The sequence below is a fragment of the Bemisia tabaci genome, chromosome 7, assembly GCF_918797505.1.
Source record: "Bemisia tabaci chromosome 7, PGI_BMITA_v3".
Taxonomy (NCBI): Eukaryota; Metazoa; Arthropoda; class Insecta; order Hemiptera; family Aleyrodidae; genus Bemisia; species Bemisia tabaci.
Window position 1 is genome coordinate 14,667,539 of NC_092799.1, and position 18,052 is coordinate 14,685,590.

Here is an 18,052-nt window from a genome sequence, read left to right on the forward strand (position 1 = left end):
TCAGACATTGCCAAATCTCCCTTGAAAAATCATGTATTTTCGAGAAGATTTATCAACATTTTTCTTCCGATTTTTTTACACAGTTTTGTTCGTATTATGATGTAAAATATCTGAAAATTTCAAGGAAAAATATTCGTAACTTTCTTCGAAAATAGAAATTTTCTGGGAGAAAATTTGGCAACATGTGAATGCTCATACGGCGTTTTTCCTTAGCACGGCAGAATTGATACCTGCCACATGGATGCCGACCTTCGTGAGAAAACTCGAAGTTACCAAATCAAAACGGACAACGAGACAGTGAGTTACTACGTGCAAGAAAGCACGGCCTAGCTCCCAAACCACGCGTCTCGTTTGTGAGGTTTCAAAATCACCGCTCCTTTTATTATTTTTTAGAAGAGAACGACTTAACCCGCTTGCTTGAAAATTTCAGAGAATATTCACCACGCAGAGAAGAAAACTTCTTGGAGGTTTCAAGACTTGCCGTTGAGCAGGTTTACACTTGAAGAATGAAGTATGACGGGAAGTCTGTAACGTTGCAAACCGAGATACGTGGTTTGAGAGTTTTAACGTCTACGTGGTTTCAAATCGTTTAGACGAAGGGACGCACTCCAAAATTGACTCAAACAATTCAATTTTAACAGGGAGAAAACTACACAGCATCTGTCCAAAATTGTGCTAATTTTTGCACGGGACCATAAGAAAAATCCGTGAAATGTTTAATTTCCAATCCCCAAAGAGATCTTGGCAATTTATGAGCTGGAATTCAGCAACGTTCAATTTTTTTTTTTTTTTGCGTGTCGTACAAGGCGGTTTTAAAATTTGGAGAAAAAACGCAGTTACAATTTTTCATCCATTCAACGACAAAATGACCACCGTAAACCTTAAACTTTTTTACATCTTCAATCGGGATAACTAAAGGAAGGCGAGTTCTTACAGACGATAAGTTTGCATCGATTTAGAGGTTAATTGATACCTAATACATCGATGCCAAGTGTGTTGAGAATAAATTACGTTTTCCGACTGAAACAATGTAGATGCAACGAGTTCATACATACAGTGAAAGGTGGAAAACCTTGCGATGCCCTAATCAGGTATCGGGATAAGTAGGCGAGTTCTTACGTTCAACAATTTGGCAACGGGACTAATTAAAATGGCGAGTGATAACTGACAGCTTATCGGAGGCACTGACCGTTCGGACAGAGGCACGAGGGAGATGAAATCACGATTGGAACCGCAGGCGGATCGCGATCCGTGGATGACGCAATTGCAGTCGGTTTCTTTCATTTCAAGCTTTGAATGGATGAGTTGATGTGATCGATAAATCGAGAGTACATCTAAACAGTTGATGTGATCGGTAAATCGAGATTGCATCAAAACAACCATTCATTATACTCTTTTTGAGTGATAGCACGAGCGAAGTAAATAAACATCTCCTACGTTAGCCCACTTAAAACATTTAAGTTTTCTGTAAAAAGTACATAAAAGCTTCAAGCTTTGAATGGATGAGTTGATGTGATCGGCAAATCAAGAGTGCATCTAAACAGTTGATGTAATCGGTAAATCGAGACTGCATCTAAACAACCATTCATTATACTCTTTTCGAGTGATAGCACTCTTATGTGGGAGCGAAGTAAATAAACATCTCCTACAGTGGCTCACTTAAAAAAATTGAGTTTTCCGCAAAAATTGCATAAAAGCTTCACAACGCTACTTAGATTTGCAACTTTGAATGCAATGAAATTCATGAGCAAGCTCATTTTATACGTAGATCATGATGTGAGAGGAACTTTGGACTTTGTTAATGCGCTCATCGCGATTTTTGAGCGACTTTACTGAGAGACAAGTTGTTTTTAAGCTCAATGCAAAAATCTTCTTAACCCAGACAAAGGAACGAAAGTCCACTCCGAGGTAGCAAGAGTGATTCCAACGATTAAATTCCAAAATTTTGCTCATTTTTTCGCGTATTCAGAGAAAAAATTGGTGAAATTTTCAGTAAGAAACTTACAACAGCTATACTTAATAAAACTACAATTTCCGAGTGGAAAGAAACTCTAAAATGCAGTTACATGCACTTGTCACGTAACGACAAAACATGCAAGTGCACAGTTTAGTCGGCTCCGATAGAATGCCTGCATAATGTAGCGAAGTAGGAAAACGAAATCATTTTCCTCCGCGATCGCTTCGAGTTGGCCGCCCGGGTGTTTCTTGACATATATTAGGATGTCAGCGACGGGTTTTAATGACAAGTCGGTTACCTGCCACTCTTGCTTCGATTTTTAATGACGTTTGCTCATCTCAACTTTGATGAAGACAGTAAAACGCGATGACGGTAGATGACGAGGCAGATGCAAGTCAGGCAATGTAAGATAAGAAAAAAGAGAAAGAAAACTCTTCTTCTCCTACTCCCGTATTTTATAAATATACACGAAAAAAGCGCATTCTCTCTCGCCCCTGCTCCGCATAGTGACGTCTAGGTTACAAATGGACTATATTTCCCAATTGGGAACTACAATTTCTAGGTCAGTTTGGAAACAACGTATGTACCATTGGTATCCCTATGAACATAAGTTTCTTGACGGATGATCCAAAAATAGGTGATTCCTAATTGCAAAATGAAGTCCAGATAGGTACGCGCACAGGTGAACGAGCGTGAATCTGTGCGAGTAATAACTACTATCAGGGCATGACCGTGAAATTTTTTGAGACAGTAGCTCGGGAGCGAAAAAAATTTACGAAAATTCTTGGTAAGTGACTCACTCGGGTGCACTCGGACTCGAAAGTTGACACTTGAAAATGAATGAAAGCGGGATGAAAAATTCGTCACAAGTGTTCTGAGGGTCAATCTCCACTTCTGCACTACTTCAGTCTGAAGAAAAGATGAATCGAGGATCCATCGAAAACGATGATGAGGATGATTCAGAAATTCTAAACCCGTCGAGTCAAGTGTCGGATCAAGTGTCAAGTGCGCAACATCTTCTCCTCTTATTCATTTATCGCTGTGCTAAGAAAATTCCGAGTGCTGTTTTTCTTGGAAAATTGGGATACATTTTATGCAAAGTTTCGCGCCTCTGACTTCATTGATAAAATACAATTTTTGTGAGCATTTGGCTCCATTTTTGCTCACAGGTCTTTTCACTCTCGCTTTTCCCCTTTTTTGCAGACGTGCGATGACTATTTGAAAAAAAAAAAAACCCGATAAGATTGGTCCTTGACACAAAGTAGGAGTTCAATACTTGTAGCTGAAGTTCGGGACTTCCGCCGGAATGACACGGTAAACACAGACCAACCCATCCTCCTATTCCAATTGAGTTCCCTTCAATTTGGTGTTTATTTTACCAAAAAACGAGGGTATGTTTCATTGCTAACAAAATAAATACGAAAAAGCAATAAAATGACTGAAGCCAAAACTAAGATTCTCCGATACATGAAAAGTGAGTCTCCTATTTCTCTCGAGATCACTCAGAAACGAAGAATTTTAGAGATTTCGCCCAGGCTACACTAGCTAATGTAAACGAGGGCAGCAAGGCTAAATTTCTGGGATTGATGTTGTTTTTCTCTTCATGATGATTGATGAACAACTTGGAGAGAATTTTCTTGGCTTCATGATGACGGATGAATGTCGGATTAAGTAGTTTTTAACTGATGGAAGTCAATCCATAAATAACTTGTACACATTTGAAGGAAGCTTGTAATGCAGAGCATATCTAAAACATTTTCGCTATGACGTCAACGGATGCGAAAAAAGCCCAAATTGCGATTGCACACGGAAAAAGAAAACCTCAGCTGTCAGAGGAACAAATATCAGAAGAGATTTTATGTTAAATTGGGAATTTGAGTTTTACCAAAAAAACAACTGGCATATTTACAAGCGATTCGGCAAATTTCCGAGCAAAGAGTGTCCAAAGAGAAAAAAGAATGGTTTTCCGCGCTATTTTGAGTGCGATTAGCATATCCAGTCCCTGACATAGATGTTCCACATTTTCCAGCATGGTTGTTTAATTTCATGAAATATTTCACTGAGATTGCCTCACTCTTCGGTTCCATGCCACCCTGCTCAATTTGGAGTTCTTCGTTGATACGGTCCCTTTTTCCGTGTACGCTCACAAAGAGAAAAAGGAGAAAAGAGAGAAATACACGAAAATCAAGACTTACTTTTCCTCGCTTTATGAACCGCGCGAGTTTGGCGAGTGAATGAATCCTATTTTTCGGCATTTTGCACGGAGAACAACGAACCTAGCGAAAAAATCAAAAATCGAGTCCAACGCTCATAAAATCCAAATCTACTGGGTCAATAGAATCAGGGCCGATGGCACACACTTCCGAATCACATCGTAGCGCCGGGCACGGCGAACCACGTTCAGAACAAGACACGTGTTGTGGTACGTAAACAAAACCGCACTGACCGAAACAAATGCCGGAAGAAAAAAGGTCCGGAGCTTTTTTCGGACGGAGATATATGATAGCGCTCGAAAAAGCTGAGGGTATCACGAGGGGTTAGTGATAAGATGCACTTGAAAACGAGCACTGATAAGACGACGAACGAGGGGCGAATCACTGACGGGTAGTTGAGACTGACCACAGACGAACGTCGAGCGTGCACTGAGCTCCCGGCTCCAGCGATCGCGGATCGGCGGGTAGCGCCGCGGCGCCTTCCGACGTTGCCTTGATGGGCGGGAAAATTCCATTTTCCAAATAGTCATACTGCCGTGCTAAGGAAAAACGCCGTATGAACGTTCGTCAGTTGCCAAATTTTCTTCGATCAGGGTCGCCACAGAATTTAGAAAATGAAATTCCCACTGACATTCCGCTGATTTCTATGACACATTTTGGTGAAATTCATTGACAATTAAAGATGTGACGGATGGTTAAGAGGGCATAATTAAAAATAGTTTTCAGGCAAAATTTCTTGTTCAAAATCTCAAACCCATTCTAGAGAGCAAAGGAAGGTGGTTTAATAAATTTTCCCCGACATTTTCGTCATTTCCTCTGACGTTTACCCGTTTTCCCTGAATTTTTAAAATTCTCTGACATTTACCGGTTTTCCCTGACTTTTTTAAAATTCCCTGACATTTCTAGGTTTTTCCTGACTTTGGCAACCCTGTTAGATTAAATACGAATTTTCGGAAAACTCCTGAATATGTTTCGTTAAATTTTTCAAAGAATTATCTTTGTTATTAGGTCTAAATTATCTGAAAATTTCAAGATAAAATATTCATAACATTCCTCAAAGATAAACATATTATTGGAGGTTTGGCGACTCTGGAATGTTCATACGGCGTTTTTCCTTAGCTCGGCAGCATATGGGAAATGGGGCACTCATGTTATGATCTTAAAAGTAACGCTAGGTTAGTTTTCTTCTCTATCCACAATCATGGAAGCCAACGGTGTCTATTTCAGTCCTGTAAACCCCACCCCCCATTAAAAATCCAATGCCCCCCCCCCTCCCTTGAGGGTTAACCGCGAATATTCGCAACGTCTGGCAACAGTGCCTGCTTCGCGGTCCTCCCCCCCCCCCAAGCCGAGGTCCGTCCAGGATACGAATTAGAATGGGAGTACAGGTGGAACTGTTTTGACAGACGCGCCTTCTCTATGACGAAATCCTTTGGGAGTTCCGACACGGTAGACCCCCCCCCCCCTTACGGGGTCTCACTGTGTGTGCGATTGTGACTCAGACTTCGCGGTGCACTTACATGAAGTACCGACCTGCGACCAGCGGAAAAAAATTAACGTTTCAACGGTTGTCGTGGGTTGCTCGAGTCTCAAAATAGTGTTTTGATGGCTGAAGCTTTAGTTGGTAGAAAAAAGGTAGATTTTTCGATTTCCTGGCTCCCCTTCACAGAAAAAAGTAGATGGCGCTGACGACAGAACCTTCTGTTCACAGGGCTCCTGCAGTTTCTTTGTTACAATTACAGAATTTTTCTGTTGTGAGAACAGAACTTCGGTCGTGGGAACAGAGTACTCTGTCTTCATAACAGAAGCTTCTGTGACTGTTACAAAAGAAGTACAGGAGTCCTGTGAACAGAACTATTTTTTCAGTGTTGAAACGGGGGGCTGTGATGCACTTAACATGGCGTAATCCTTAATTGGTGGGGAAGGGGGGGGCGGCTTAGAGGTGCCTGACATGGAGGCTGAAGTCAAAAAATCTGAAAAAAATATGATCGTCTTTCATTAACGGCTTCTTTTTTTATTGAAAATCCGTTTATACTAAGCGTGGAGTCGCGGGATACACGAACTGGAAAAAGGCTCTTGGATCCGAAGTCTAGATTCTTAAAAAAATTAACGATGAAAAAATACTCTTGGTTCAATCGAATTTTTGCTCAGCAACACGCCAAACCGCTTGTATTAAGATGTTTGGTTCTCAATTAAAGCAAACATCTGATTGGATCAAGAGAATTTATCTTGTTAAATTTTTCAAGAGTCTGTCCTTTGGATCCAAGAGGCTTTTTTTCAGTGTATAGTTTTAAGGTATATTATTGCCCATGATATGAAGTCAGGCATTTTTAAACGATCGAAATGCTACGAATGTTCAAATTTGCGTAGTGACCCTTTGGCCGAGAGATCATCAAAACCTCCAACTTAGTTGTGAAAATGCACCAGGATTCGAAAACGAACCGCGTTTCAAAAATGGGCGGTCACGGCGTGACTTTCTATCGCCCCGAAATTATTTTATCAGCAGAGTAATCTTAATTTGTCGAATAACTCGTTAATAGTAATGTCCACTTTCGAAAAATTTTCCATCTATGTCAACACGTTGAATTAGCATTTCGTAGTCTATTATTTTTCCATCACACGTTGAGTAGGCGCCTCCGTTAATCGATCGGGAAAAACACAACTTTATCGCGTATTATCGCTATAATGACAGCTTATCGACTCATTCACGGCTCTGGAGGCTGATTTGCATGACACCGCACTAATTTCCCCTTTCTTCATTTTGTTCCTAAAATTTTTGGGTAAACAAATAAAATTTAGCTGCTCGTTGAGTGACCGAAAAAAAAACTGTTTTCTAGCGTTTTATTGTGCACGTTTTGACAGAACGGCTGAACTGTTTATCGGTTTATCCCATTTTCAAAGGCTATTCCGAGAACGGCAGGATCAATGACTGAAAGCCTGGTCCTAGATCCAGGGTTATCAGTCGTCAGATAAAGTTAGTTCCTAAAATAGTTAAAAACTATCACCAACAATAATTTTAACAAGCACCGGAACATGTGAAATGTCTACTTGAATGCGCCGCAGAATTATAAAAAAACTAACTTTCAGCCCATCCATTGCTGATTCGAGAGAAAATAAGAAAAGTGTTAGAGTATCAAGTTTAAGGTCTACGTTTAAATTAAATTACGTGTGCACGTATATTTAACTGATTCGTTGGATGCACTAGCCTATTCTTGGGTTTTTCGGAGGACCGAAAATACAAATCACGCTGAAAAAAGACGCATCTTCACATCCTGAATCTGTGACCTCTGATAATTAAATATCTAAATCTATCTGACGGTAGGAGGTCCACTTCTATCGAACCCATTGATTCTGCCATGCTCGGAGTACACAGGCGCAGATCGTCCGATGATATAACAGAAGTAATTACCTCTCCAGTCATTATCACGATTGAAATAGCTTATTTTGAACGGAAGTTGTAAGTGTCGAACCACGGACGTCTAAGTTGAGGACATTAATGGTTTTTCTCGAGGGATGGGCACGTGTTGAGCGCAGAATAAGAATCCTTTGACCGTGAATGGGGTCGGAAACCTTCATTTCATTCAACTAAAACTTAAGGTATATAGTTCTATTGAGGAGTATAGTACTATTGCACATGCCCAACAGATGTCCAACACTCCTTCACTATTTTCTTGCAGTAAAATCGAAGGAAAAGAAGCCAAAATAGCTTGAAATTTAAACAAAATAATCTGCTTAGAGAGGAGAAAAATCAAGGAAGTTTTAAATAAATTACGTTAACTAGTTTTCCTAAGAAAAAATTGAGTGGGGCAGGAAGTCTGCAACGTCGCAAATGGAGATACGTGGATCCGCACTCCGGCCATCGATACGTACTACACACCGGATTATCCAAATGCATTTTTTAGAAAAATTATATTACTTCTGTGTTTAGTTACTAACATGCGTAAAAAATGTCTCTGCCTTTCGCTCAGCGGACACAGCAAGGCGCTTTCTACCGACTCAGTTCGATCTGGTTAGTTTTTCCGAGAAATTGAGAGGAAAACTGACTTGGAAATGAGATCCGGTATTTTCAATCTCAATGGCGCATTACTTTCGATGCGACTGAGGTCCTGCATCGTTTCTTAGATGCACATTATTATAACCAGTATAAGGCGGCATGGGATGGGCCCTACACGAAAGTAGCTGAAAGGCGTGTCTCTGCAGCAACTGTAGCCTGCTACCACTTATAGATTCAACTGAAACAATTTCGCAGAACAGTAGCCGGTATGAACCACTTTCGCGTTTTTCACCTTGAAGCGCTCATCGCTGCTGTTTTATTTGAAAAGCGAATTTACAGAGCTCGGCGATTGTTCAAATCAATTAAATCAATGAATTGACGTCGACAATGTATCGAATTAATCGAAAATAGCCGTGGGTGGATGTATGTTACATCGAGAGACAAAATATTTCAGAGCACTCGAGCTGGGAGCGCACACAAGATGAAAGTCAAATTCGGGGTTCAGCAATATTTTTCGCCTAATTAAGCTCAATAGCCTCAATCTGACGAAAACATTTTCACTGTATTGCCGCTTGTATACTGGTATATTCTGCCGTGCCAAGTAAAACCGTCGTATGAGCCATCAAGCGTTGTCAAATTTCCTTCGACAAATCACGGATTTTCAGGGAAATCTGTGAATATTTCTCCTCCGATTTTTTGCAGGATTTTGTTCGTAATTTGATCTAGGAAGTTCTGCAAAGGTCAAGGAGAAATATTCATGACTCTCTTTTAAAACAAATATTTTCAAAGAAGAAATTTGGCGACATTCGAAAGCTTGCGCGGCGTTTTTACTTCGCACGGCAGTGTTCTACTTCGACATCTTGAAATGCATGTAGATTAAAGAATATCAACAACTGAATCTGGGTACGTTTAGTCATTTTTGCAGCTTTTTAAAAAGATTTTAATTAGATGATCACAGATGCAACAAGCACTTCGTAACAATAAAATTTTAAGTTTTTCACGATGCAATACACATTTCATGCCGTCCCTTTCATTATCACCCGTTTTTCTCCCGATTTTGATCCAGATACATCTATAAGGATAAAGAGTTTGGCGAACCCAAGTCGAAAGGTGCAAAAGGTACACTGGAAAAAAAAAAAAAAAAAAAAAAAACACATTAGATTTAGAGTCAAGACTCTTAAAAACATCGACAAGGACAAATACTCTTGATTCAATCGGATTTTTGCTTAAATCAAGAACCAAGCCACTTAATTTGAGCGGAGTTCCTTTTGATTTAAGCAAAAATCTGATTGAATCAAGAGTATTTTTTCTTGTCAATGTTTTCAAGAGTCTAGACTCTAGATCCAAGGTGTTTTTTTTTTTTTTTTTTTTTTTTTTTTTTTTTTTTTTTTTTTTTTTTTTTTTTTCCCCCCAGTGTATTACCAGATGTCGGCACAATCTAGACAAACGTTTCGTTGAAATTCGGCAAGGCTGAGATACGCTACCGTCGCGGTTTTTTATGCAACTTTCGGCGTCGCGGCGACGCGGCGCACGGCACGGCACGTCGCGACGCATCTTGAAGGTGCGTGCAACGAAGCACGTACCGTAATCCGGCGAAAGCACCGCGCGACCGAACGTCAAAGGCTGACCAACAGTCCCGTTTTTATTACGAAAGTATACGCCGAAATTTCAAAACACACCTAAAAGAACTGCCCAGACTAACTTGAAATTCAGTGGCGTGGCATGCTTGCGATCTATCGATATTTCCATCGAGGCGTCCAAACCGCACCACCGGCCAATCAGAAGCGCCTACCCGGACTTGAGAGCAGTCGAGACCCGTCCTAAGTAAGTACGGTGGAGGGACCAACAAAATACGGTCCTTAATTAGTTTTACAAGACACGCGTGGCCTGAAGCGAAAAACTCCGGACCTTTTTGCGGAATTTCCGGACTTTTCCAGTACTTCCGGATTGCCATCAAAAAAACAGGGTGTCTATTGAAACAGGCTGGCCAAAAATCAGTACTTTTACAGTTCTTTTTCAATACATTCCCAACAAATTCAATTCAATTTCAACAAAATCATCTCCTCAAAAGAAAAATTCAGTACTTTTTAAGTACCTCCAATTGACGAAATTCGGCAAATTTCAAAATTTGAATTTCCCGCTCAGATTGCGACAACAAATGAAAACATTCCGGACCTTTGTGCGGAATTCCGCACTTTTCCAGTACTTCCGGACCGCCCTTAAAAAATCAGCACTATTTCTAGATTTTCCGGAAATTCCGGACTTGCAGACACTCTGTACTATGGGGAAGGCTCTAAAGAACATCTTCTCTGGTAGCGCGATGGCGTTGGCGTTACTCCTCTCGGAATGCGTTACACGTGCTACTTCCGGACGTGCGTCCGGAATATGCGTAAGCCGCTCCGTAACGACCCATTGAGAAAAAAACGCGTGAAAATCCCTCGGAACGAGGATCCCGGAAAGACAATGCGGAGCGGAGTCGGGCGATTATGGTAATAGCGGCGGAGTCTGTGCCGGTCGCGTTGAGTCGGGCGAGACAGCGGCGGAGGCAGGACGGACGACAGACCCTGACCCAAATTGGGCCGATTAAGCCCGACCCGCGACGCGGCGGAACGGCGAAAAAACACCGTCTGCGTCTGGCATTGCGAGTCCGCACCGCAGCATGTCCGAGGTACGGCCGTACCGGCGCGGGCACGGTACGTAGCGCACGTACCGCATGGTCGCCGGGCCACCTCACGGCCGGCCCGTGGCCGTTGACACCATCTCAGTCGGGCCCAGTGGCGTGGCGTGAACTGCGATGTATCGATTGTTGTGCCATTTAAACCCACGGTAAAGAATCGATTATTAAGGTGTTCGCTGCGAACACCCTGTTTATCGATCCTTTTCCATAGGTTTAAATGGCATAACAATCGATATATCGCAAAGCACGCCACGCCACTGGTCAGGCCCGAGTCTCCACGCCCGATGCGTTGAAGAAACGCCCTGTATGTTTCAAAATAAAGCCAGCTCCGTTGAAAATGTCCGCGTTCAGGGTGTCTACTAAAACAAATGGCCAAAAATCAGGACTTTATCGGGACATTCCCAAGGAATTCAGTACCTTCTCAACAGAAAAACTCAGCACTTTTTCAGTACCTCCATTTGACGAAATTCAAAAAAATTCAAAATTTTGAATTTCATGCTCAAATTGCGACAAAAATGACAAAAAATGAACAAAACTCCGGACGTCCGTGCAGATTTTCCGCACTTTTTCAGTGCTTCCGGACCGCTCTTGAAAAATCAGTACTATTTCCGGACTTTTAGACACCCTGGTGTTCATGGTTACTTGGGGTTACTTTCATTTCGGCCGGATCAACCAAAAGTACTTGAGAGGTCGACCGAATTTTAGGATAAATCGACCAAAACCGCAAGTTGCTCTGAGACTTCTGGGAATCCATCCGCAGAAAATGTCTTGCACTTCGCACTTCTTCAGGACGTGTCCTGCTGAATTGAAGTGCTCCTGCTTCTCTCCGTGTTCATAGCATATTGATAAAACCGACTAATCGCGGGTGGCCTACCCGGCAGAATTGAAGGCGAAACAATAAACGACGGGTTGGAGGAGCTGCTGCCTGTCGTAGGGAGCGAAGTTCATGGAGATACAATTAAAAAAGTTAGCTATATGTGAACAGCGGCGCGCCTGCCCGGCGAAATTGAAGGCGTTCTCTTAGCGGAAGGGCTAAAACTGCAACGGTAAACTAAGCAGAGACCGGACAGGTCGTTGAACCGAACGACCTATACGCGACGAGCCGTGCGTGCGCGATGGGCTACGTGCAAATTTGCGGAATCGTAAAGAAGTGGCTCCGAATGGCTGATTGAGTAATCGCCGCGCCGCCGCATCGTCGCTCGCTTCCCTGATCAATTAAATCGGCTTGACACCTCCCCCTCGCCGCTCCTCTTCGCCGCGTTCATACTTTCTCTTTCTCTTCTCTTCGTGTCATCTGGCATTCTGCAGCTGGAGCTTAATGATTTATTCTGATTCTCGCGGTGACATGATGACATTTTCAGAATCTTTTCCTAAAATGAGACGGCGGTGTGGTGACTGTATAATATCTCATTTCTGCATGCCGGCGACCAAATAGAGCTCGGTAGAGGCTAACCGATTAAAAATCGAGTTTTAGAAGCGCTCGAGCTTCCACGAACATGCGATCGGAGAATTTCAGCAGGTGAAGTCCCACACGGCGAGAAAATTGACAACTGGGAATTTAATTCTGATTGATTCAGTCATCTTGGGGTTACAAAAGGACTTCGAGGGCTCAGAGAGCAAAACGTTCAAAGTAAGCACTGGTTAAAATTACTTAGAACGTCTCAGTCGATTACAGTACCGAGATATTCACTTAAATGAAGAAATTAGACGCAAATCTCTGGAAAACCTACCCTCTGGAGAAAGCCCAAAACAGGCGAGGGTGATTGAAATTTTTTCCTGAAGTCTACGGAGGAGCATATTTGCCGCAAAGAAATAAGAGTTTCCGAAAAAAAAGAAAGAAATAAAGAAAGAAATAGAGAGAGAAAGGGGGAAAAAACAGAGTGCGCTAAATGTATCTTCGTGGGCCAGTTGCAACTTCATCTTTCATCATCCGCAAAGCCCACTTTGGACCATGAATTTCGAAGAACATTTACCTCGTTCTTTGGAAAAAGATTCCAACACTTCAACGTGTTCTCTCATCCTTCCGCAGTAGAAGCTGCGTGGGGGGAGCCACAGTGCTAACATTAGGCAAGATTGTGCGATGCTTGAAGTATTCCGCCAGTCTTGCAGGCGCTTCCCACTGAATTAATGAAAGTATTACTGCAAGTGTTGAATTTTTTGGGAGTATTACTGCTTAAAAGTTAATTATTTTAAAGAATTACCATGAATATCGTTAAAATTTGTTTAGAAATGTACTGTTAAGGTGTTAAGTTGTAGAAGAATTAATACAACCACGTTTAATTAACAGAAAAATACTGGAAACGCGGTAATTTTTGATGAAAATTATTGCGAACGCGCTATGTCAAAGTGCGTCTAGCTGAATTCCTGGTTGCTCGAAACTGCGTGGGCCGAAAAGCTTTCTGCGACCTTTGACGAGGATTTTGTCATCCATCAAAAGATCGAATGGCGACATGAGGACGTGGTCAAACAGACATCGCGGTGCGGCCGAGTGCCAAACTCAACACGGACAAACAAACGCACGTGACCCTACCAACGTATTTCTGACGCAACATTATTTTTCTACCGTCCTGTGTGCTCACCCATCGTTTTTGCATCGTCGTTCAAGAGGCTACCATTATCTCCTAATACTACTTCGTGACACGGGTATTCACAACTGGAAGAACTCGAATGCTCGTCATTTTTTAAGAAGCCTTCGACAAATTTTTAAGTGGTTTGAAAAACTTTTCCGAGTTTCCGGCTATGAAATAATTCTGTTCGTAGATCACTTTCAAAAGTTCAACGCGATATACTGGTAATACTGTGTATTATTACTGTATATTACTGTATATTACTGTGTATTACTGTGTATTACTGTGTATTACTGTGTATAATGGTGACTTCTTCCTGTCCGAGGACACTCGAGACGTTACATCGCTTTTCTTCGATCAGGCGTTCAGTTACCACCTTCGATAATTTCGGCGTTGGAAATTTTAATTTTCACGGTGCGGCACAATTTTGCGCGCATTGCATCACCGTTAACAGACTCGCGATCGACCGCATCAGAGTGCATTTCGCGATTAGCGCGCGTTAACTCGGCTAATTCTAGAAAATTCGCGAAAGGCTTCTGTTCTGCAACAGCGGCTAATCGGCTAATCCACTCTCTCACCGAGAATTGGTTTCAGTCGAGCGGATTATGATCCAGATTGTCTACCATGGTGTGTAATTTAATATTGGAGATCAACTCTCCGGATATAGACTAGTGCCTCATCATTTAAAATCCTTGCTTTTTCTTGCTTTCTTCGTAAATCTTTCTTACACAAAGAAAAAGAATGATGCTCGAATTCCGGGTCCTACTCACTTTCCTATCATGGTTACGATGTTACTCCAGTTACAACGAATCCCAAATGTACACTGGAAAAAACACGTTGGATCTAGAGTCCAGACTCTCAAAAACATCGACAAGAAAAAATACTCTTGATTCAATCAGATTTAAGCTTAAATCAAGAACCGAGCCTCTTAATTTGAGCGGATTTCCTTTTGATTTAAGCTTAAATCTGATCGAATTAAGGGTCCTTTTTCTTGTCAATGTTTTCAAGAGTCTGGACTCTAGATCCAATGTGTTTTTTTTTTCCAGTGTAGAAAGCAGCATTAATTACAGTATTTTTATTACTGATCTCTCTTCCTGTTCTTGCAGGGGCGATTACAATGTTGCTGATGGATCGAAATTTTAATAGATCTTTTTATGACCCTCTAGGAGGAGGTGATCCTATTTTATATCAGCACTTGTTCTGGTTTTTTGGTCATCCAGAGGTTTATGTTCTTATCTCAGTCTCGTCTATCTCTTATCTCTCTCTTATCTCTTATCTCTCGTCTATCGTTCTTATCTCAGTCTATCAGTCTCGTTCTCTAACCTAAAGCTTGCCACCATCGTAGAACGCACGCTGGCCTCCGTTCGAGTTGGGGGAACGGCACTGCGGAATGGATACAAATCAACGTGCTTCTACGTCGGGAAATTGCCTACTCGTCGAAACTGAAGGCGTTTCGCCAAACGCTGTTTAAGAGGCCAAATTAAGAGGCTAAATTAAGAGGCTTGGTTCTTGATTTAAGCTTAAATCTGATTGAATCAAGAGTAGTTTTTCTTGTCAATGTTTTCAAGAGTCTGGACTCTAGATCCAAAGTGTTTTTTTCCCCCCAGTGTGGCTGAGGAATGTTGGACGGTTTTTGTAGCGAAGGAGAACTGACTATACGAAACTCTTTCAATGTGCGTTCTATTTGTCCCCTGTACTCCGCGTAAAATTTTCATGAGCGAATTGACATCACGCTGCTTGATTTCCAATCCTACTTACGAATCCATTTTAATCAGATAACATAGCTGATAAAACCAACACCCTCATACTAATTAAATAATCACTCACACTTTTGCTGCGTTTGAATATTTTATTCTTGATAGGTGTAAGGATGGCGTCGAGCGACCGGTGCTTCCGCACTCCTTCACGAGAGCGCCCCGAGAAACCCATAGTTGAAGGACACGACTTTTTTCTTTATTTTGAAAACACACGCGACGGGTTTAGAACTTTAGAAAACCGAACTTCAAAGATTCACGATTATCGGAGAGCAGAGGATTGAATCGGAGGGAAGACAGAAAGACGCACTGACAAACCAACGGGCAAAGAAGAAGCCTAGCTCGACTCGTTAAATAGACTCAAAGATAATTCCAGATAAAAAAGTTAAAACCTCAGAGAAATTGACAACTTTAGGTGAATTAAAGAGCGAAAGAAACACGAATCTTTAATAAGAAAAACTGAGAAAATTTTGGGTTGAAAGGCACTAAAATAGCACGACTAACACACTTAAACTTGAAATGGGCGACAGAAACGCTGCACAGTGACAAAATTTAACGAGAACGCGATAGGGTGACGAAACACTTAAACCCGGGAAATTTGACTAGGAAGTATCAATTTGCGAGAGGGTGAAAAATCGAATTACGTTAGAGGGCAAAATCAATTTCAGGTTTTGAAGGGTCTGTTTTCGGCAAGAGAGGACCGGTGGAAACACGGAGGCGGGAAGAATTGATAACTACGGGCGAAAGAAAGGTCGACCGAACGCGTGGAATTTAAAAGTTTCGGCACGAAAGTAGGAAAATCGTTGGGTTTAAAGTAAGGGTAGAAATTTTGAAAAATTGGGGAGAAGGGGGGAGGGGAGGACGGAGAGATCCTGCGGGGGCGGCCACGCGAGGTCGCGCACGAATGCGTGTGACTTTCAAAAGCTCGGTCGAAAGAGACAAAAGTTGGGGCGGGTGCGTAATCGCAGCTAATAATCGTAAAAAAAGCGTAATAGTCAGTAGCGTGGCGTGAATTGCGATACATCGGTTGTTGTGCCATTTATACCTATAGAAAAGGATCGATAAACAGAATGTTCGCAGCGAACACCTAAATAATCGATTCTTCACCATAGGTTTAAATGGCATAACAATCGATAAATCGCAATTCACGCCACGCCACTGGTAATAGTGCTAGGATAAAACGCCGTAAGAGCATTGAGATGTTGCCAAATTTCTCGCGATGAAAAAATTATTTTTGAGGGAAGTTATGCATATGATTCTTTCAAACTTCCAAATACTTGAGATTAAAAATGCGAATGGAATTGTCTGAAAAAATGGAAGAAAAATAAGCACGGGTTCCCCATTGAATTCGTCTTTTTATCCACGGAAATTCGGCAACGACTAGAGGCTCATACGCTGTTTTACCTTAGAGCGGCAGAATGGATACATGGAGAGAAATTGCGCGAAAAACGGGAAATTAAAATGAGGCGGACGGACGAGAAACAGCATCGACTCGCCTGGCGAGAACGTGCGAGACATGCGCGGCCGTCTGTTGCCAAATTTGACAATTAAATTTGGAGTATTCACCGTGCCGTATCTAATCACATGCGACGACAGGGTGGAGACTAAACTCAAACATCAATATTCTTTGATTTTTCCCGAATTTTCTTAACACAATTCCCGAGTAATTTTGACGAAATTTCCTGAGACTTAAAAAAATTCGTGATCGAGGAGCACAACTGCTCGGTAAGATTTTCTCTCGGCATGAAAGAATTCCTAAATCTCCGCCAAATTGACCTCGCTCCTCTTCGACTGGCAGGTTTTTTAGAATTCTCTGATTTTTACAGGTTTTCTCCGGCACACTACACTGTTTGAAAATTTGAGGAAGCACTTAAGCTGTTATGAAGGAAAATGGGAATGACTTTTTCCTGAATTATGAGCAAAATTTATCGACTTCTTCAGAGCGCGAGGAAAAGAAATCAAAAACAGCTCCCGCGGAAAACTGTAGACCAAGACGCATTACACAAAGAATCATTTTGACGACACATTGATTCGACCGAAATTTCGATACTAAGCTTCATTTTCAAATTGTAAACAATTTTACCGAACACCACAGAGGTAAAAAAATAAAATGAACATAAAGAGACAGAATTGTGCAAAACATAGATAGCTAATCTATAATTCTAAGTTGTGCAGAAGACTAGAACGGACACCTGGTTCTCTAAGAGACTAACCGTTGTAAAGCTACCACAATCAAGGAAGACCAAGGAAGCCCACGAAATTTAAACTTTCATTCATTGTTCTTCACTCTAACAAGTGTGATCTCCAGAAAAATTACAATTGTATAAGTAATACTTCAAACCCCCGAACGATTTTTAAATTTTTCTCCGTAGATTTTAGGAGCTCTAGGTTTGCTTACTCTGCGTATTTTGTATTATTTTTATTTTGACAGTATTGTAGTACAGGCTCTGTTTTTATCGCATTTTTTTCAATGTTTTCATGAGCAAAAACAGATTATAAGCATTTATAATTTCCTCCATGCCCGAACTATCCAGATTATCATGATCGGGGGCATGATTTCCACCACTGTAACCTCGGCAGAGTCATAGATTTGTACAAAATAAAAAGAGAGGGCTTCACAAGTTTTATGTGGGATACTTTAAAACTCATATTATTGTAGCAAGTTATCACTTGAACTTTGGATTTATAATAGGCTCATTAAAATTATCTCGATTCTAATTTGTTGTGTCTAGCTTTCACAGATCACTGGACGAGACTGTCAAACTACAGCAAATTCCTTGAAAGCTGCTGTATCTTGCAAACGTTTGATTGTGGCTGTTTTACGTAACTCTAACTAAGACATCGCACTAGAGTTGAGGTCACTATGAGGCAAACATGAACATTCAAACAT

At 41.5% G+C, this 18,052-nt stretch overlaps 1 protein-coding gene across 15 annotated transcripts in view; it reads right to left on the reverse strand.

The window, feature by feature from the left end:
• mtd (TLD domain-containing protein mustard) overlaps positions 1-18,052 on the reverse strand; it is a 573,843-nt gene that overhangs the window by 40,498 nt on the left and 515,293 nt on the right. The window contains exon 1 of one of the 15 annotated variants that reach the window (XM_019043749.2): positions 15,236-15,732. The exons of 13 other annotated variants lie outside the window; for them this stretch is intronic. In XM_019043749.2, the coding sequence (XP_018899294.1) occupies positions 15,236-15,337 (102 nt within the window). In that variant the 5' untranslated portion in view covers positions 15,338-15,732. Of the gene's footprint in view, positions 1-4,152; positions 4,608-15,235; positions 15,733-18,052 lie in introns of those variants that run through there. One more of the 15 variants, XM_019043750.2, reaches the window with a different exon arrangement.